This window comes from Dipodomys ordii, unplaced genomic scaffold (genome assembly GCF_000151885.1).
Source record: "Dipodomys ordii isolate 6190 unplaced genomic scaffold, Dord_2.0 Scaffold48, whole genome shotgun sequence".
NCBI classification, from domain to species: Eukaryota; Metazoa; Chordata; class Mammalia; order Rodentia; family Heteromyidae; genus Dipodomys; species Dipodomys ordii.
Window position 1 is genome coordinate 8,660,878 of NW_012267264.1, and position 4,166 is coordinate 8,665,043.

The window sequence follows — 4,166 nt, forward strand, 5'->3', positions numbered from 1 at the left end:
GCTATCCTGAAAGCATATGACCATCACCCTGTATATTTCTGTGATAGGAGAACCCATGCAGCTACCTACCTATTTACTCTATGCCTGGAGCTTCTGCAGTCATCCTGCAAGTCAGAGATCTTAAGAGACTGTTGTTTTCTGAGTGCAAGAAAGGCATTTGAACTTCCTTGTTGAAGGAGCTATCACATTCTCCCTGTTTGTTCATACACCAGCTACTTTCTCCAGGTCAGGAATACATTCTGCGCATCTGAATATTTAGTTCTTTGATAGAGCTGGCTGATACTAACTCTAATTTCCAATGTCTGGACATTGTCACTAGAAGTTGAGGCATATTTTAATGGGCTGCCTTGTTGCTCCCACAGTATTCCATCATTCGTTTGGAATTTGCCAGAATGCTTGGCAGACAATACAGTTGTGTGTCTAAATATCTTGGAGAGAGGAGAGAGAACAGGATATAAATTATAATCCACTAAAGTTTCCAGTTGTCATTACTTAATCATATCTCTAATTGATTTCAGTTCTTCAATAATACAGATTAACCAGATTTACCACTGAACAATAAGCTGAACAACTGAGCTGGCTGACGTTTCTAGCTCCTTTCCAATGACTACCAAAGGGCAAGTGCTTTCAGGAAAAACTGGCTTGCAAAATACAAGTGGTAAATCTTCAAGGATTTGAAGTACCTCTCACACAGTTTCATCATGGCCAGAAAGCCAGTTATCCAGATCCAGCTGAGTATCCTCAGTTCCTCTTACCAAAGTATCCCCTTTCTTTAAAGAAAAAAAAAAAAGAAAGTTTTATCCTTGCTTCCCAAAGCAAAGACCTACAGTTCTCCTAAAACTCTGAGCCTCTGTCTCATGCAATCCTTTGTAACACTTTCTAGAGTCGGGTTTCTTGGACCTCTTCCTCTGTCTCCTCCTTCAGAGCTGCAATTTGGGATCGAGACTTGTGCTTGCTGGAGTTGCGGTGTGGGAAGAGCTTGACCCTGTCTGAGGTGCTGATGGCCTGCCGGAACAGGCTCTTCTCACTCAGAAGCTTCTGGATGGAGTCATACTGCCTCACTCTGTTCTCTTCTATGACCTAGAGGAGGGCACAGTAAGATCTCAATCAGATGGCAAGTCAGACAAGAGCAGGGACCAAAACTGGAACAGGCTTGAAGAAAAAAAAAACATAGCACTTGTAGCCTTTCATTTTTTTTTACTTTTTTTGTATATATTTATTATTGTAAACATTCTGTACAGAGGGGTTACAGTTACATGAGTAAGGCAATGAGTACATTTCCTATCGAGCTACCCCCTCCTTTGTTTTTCATCTACCATCCCTTCCCTCCCCACCTCCCCAACTCCTCTCTTCCCACCCCCTGAAGTTGCAAAGTTCATTTTCAACATAGTGTCTTGTACATTTCATTGTTACAATGGGTCAACCTGTATCTTTATTTCAGCATCTCATTTTCAGTCATCATATATAACACACTTGATTGATGTAACCACTTGCCTTCAGGAGATTCTGCCATCTATAAAATTAGCTATATTTTAATCTGCAGGAACTAGAGGATTTTTTTTCCTTTCCGAAAATTAGCACAGTGCTAAGCAATGCACTTTTTCAGATAATGTTAGAGGAGCTGAAGTGCTTTAAAAACAAGAATGATTTATGACAGATTCCTTATATAATAACTTAAAAATGAATTGAGTTCACAGCACAGTAAAGCATGGGACTTCTTCAACACTGGATCTGAAGCCTAGTAATTCCAAACTGGCCAGGGTACACCCGAGTTTAAAATGTGTGCCTTGCATGCTAAAGTTGAGCAAATGCAAGGTTAGCAAAATTTAAGACCCTTACACAATCCCCTGACCTTGTCTAGAGAAGGGCAACAGATAATGAATCTGCTCTGTAACTTGCCACTTTGTGCTCAATAAAAATAATGATAATGAAATCCTCCAGTAAGGAAATATTTTACCTCTTGAGATAACCTGATATATTATGCTCCATATCTTTGACATTAAACCAAAGTAAATTTGTAAATAGCATTTGAAGGAATCTGTGGCAGTCTTAAAAGCATAACGAGAAGGGAGCTAGCCAGAGGTACTAACCTGAGTCCCAAATAATGACTAGAGAAATAAAGCAAACCTCTCAACTGGTGTATGTTAAAGCACAGTCATATTGTAAGAAAAACAATCCTTACCTGTATCCAAGGAAGAGCTAGTTATTAAAAGAAGCAGTAGGATTTTTATATTTTAATAGTAGAAATGCTTTTGTGACTTGGTTCCCAAATAAAGGCCTAGAAAAGCATAGATCTCTGATTAATCCCTGCCCTGTTGTTAATATGCTGCTATTTTAAGTGCATTAAATTTCAGTGCCTCATTTCATAGCTGAAATCCAAGTGGAACATGTGTGTTTACTTTGAGAAAATTTTGGGTAATTTTCTGACACATGTTTTAAGTGATAGTCCCTAACACTGGTGCAAGGTGCAGTAATGATCAAATAAGAGATGGTTATCAAATTTACAAGGAAAATGAGATTCTAAGTGCATGTATAAGACTCACCAAAAATTGTTGACATTCCAACATTGCTTCTATCCTGTGTTCACACAGGATCACTGTGCAATCGGCAAATGCTTGCTTTAGAGTTCTTCGAATTACTTGATACGTTCTAGAAAAGGAAGAAAATCACACATTGCATTCATTTCTGAATAAAGGCCTTCTTTGCTTTTGCTTTTGGTAACACGCTTAAAGTTGTATCCGTTAATTTTTCTTCATTTAACGTATTTTTGAACACAACATTGATATAGAGTTAGCCACAATCACCTTTCCAACCATAAGGTAGACTCTATATATGTTCATTAATAGTCAGAAAATATTTTGAAGAAAAATTAGTGAACAAGGCCCCTTTCCACTATATAGATTCAATAGCAGTTTTTGCTATAAACATACTTATGGCATAGGTGGGATGTAAGGATCAGAATGTGCCCATGTAACAAAATGATTCCTTGTGTGTTGACAAGGTGGGAGGGTTTGTATGAAATTCCAAATATCCAGAAGAGAATATTCAGAGAAAATTCAGCAGACAACCTGGGGCTCTTCAGTAAGGAAGTAAGCATATGTGCTCAAATCAAATAGTGACATTTATTCCACCAGGTAATTATTTTATAGCTGAAGAATCCCCTACTTGTAGATGTCACATTTTAGTGGGAATTTGTGTGAACATGAAGTAGCTCTCAATGCTTCTACTCCCATTGTACCATTACATAACAGTATTCTGAAACTCACATGGGATCCAAATGAGCGCTGGGTTCATCAAGCAGTAAGATCTTTGCTTTGCTGAGAACAGATCTGGCCAAGCACATCAACTGCTTGTGACCATGGCTTAGCACATAACCCCCATCCACAAGGACAAAGTCAAGCTTCCCAGGAAACTGTTCTATCACAGATCTGAGTCCAACCTACATTTTAAAAAAATAGGAAGGTAAACATTGAAAAGGTCTTTGAGATGCTTTAGGGCTAAAAAGGTTCAAGAGGATGACAATCTAAAAGTACACATAAAAGTTTAGAAGATTAAATTTCACTTCAACGTTCACACCAATTCCCCTTATTTGATTGAGCAAAATTCTCTTCATAGTCTTTGCAGGTCTAAAGAAACAGTTTGAATATCATTTCATATATGTACTTCATTTACTTGGGAAACTTGTAGTGTCCCCTTATTAAGTTCCAGGTATCCCAATAGACAGTTAAGGAAACTATAAATGATAGGTAGTTTCTGAAGACTCAGTGTTCATAGAGTTATTCATTACAATACCATTGAATGCATGTTGGGAAAAATTACTTATATAAAAGTCAGTTATACACATTATCATGTAAAGCATAGAAAAGTATAGAGTAAAGGCTATGATATGACTTTACATTTTTGTGTAGTCTAAATCTCTCATAAGGAATGAGCAATATCACAAAAGACTAAGCTGAAAGGTTTAAAAAATCACATATGGCATTTTAGTATTCAACTCATCACTTCAGAAAAACTAGTTGTAAGGAATTGATTTTTAAAAATTTATGAAGTTAAAAAAAGAAACCTTTCCCTGCTTTCACTATATTTGATGTCAGTATAACTTGTGGAGGAGATGGGGAAAAACCAGTTGTTTAAGGATACAGGTGGATCTGATGCAACAATGAGAA

The 4,166-nt window shown here is 37.3% G+C and overlaps 1 protein-coding gene across 1 annotated transcript in view; it reads right to left on the reverse strand.

Moving 5' to 3' along the window:
• Window positions 1-879: 879 nt before the first annotated feature.
• Cftr (cystic fibrosis transmembrane conductance regulator (ATP-binding cassette sub-family C, member 7)) overlaps window positions 880-4,166 on the reverse strand; it is a 142,997-nt gene continuing 139,710 nt past the window's right edge. Inside the window, exons 26-28 of the mRNA XM_013019916.1 lie at window positions 3,267-3,439; window positions 2,544-2,649; window positions 880-1,080 (exon numbers count right to left, since the gene is read on the reverse strand). Of these exons, the coding sequence (XP_012875370.1) occupies window positions 880-1,080; window positions 2,544-2,649; window positions 3,267-3,439 (480 nt within the window). The remainder of the gene's footprint in view (window positions 1,081-2,543; window positions 2,650-3,266; window positions 3,440-4,166) is intronic.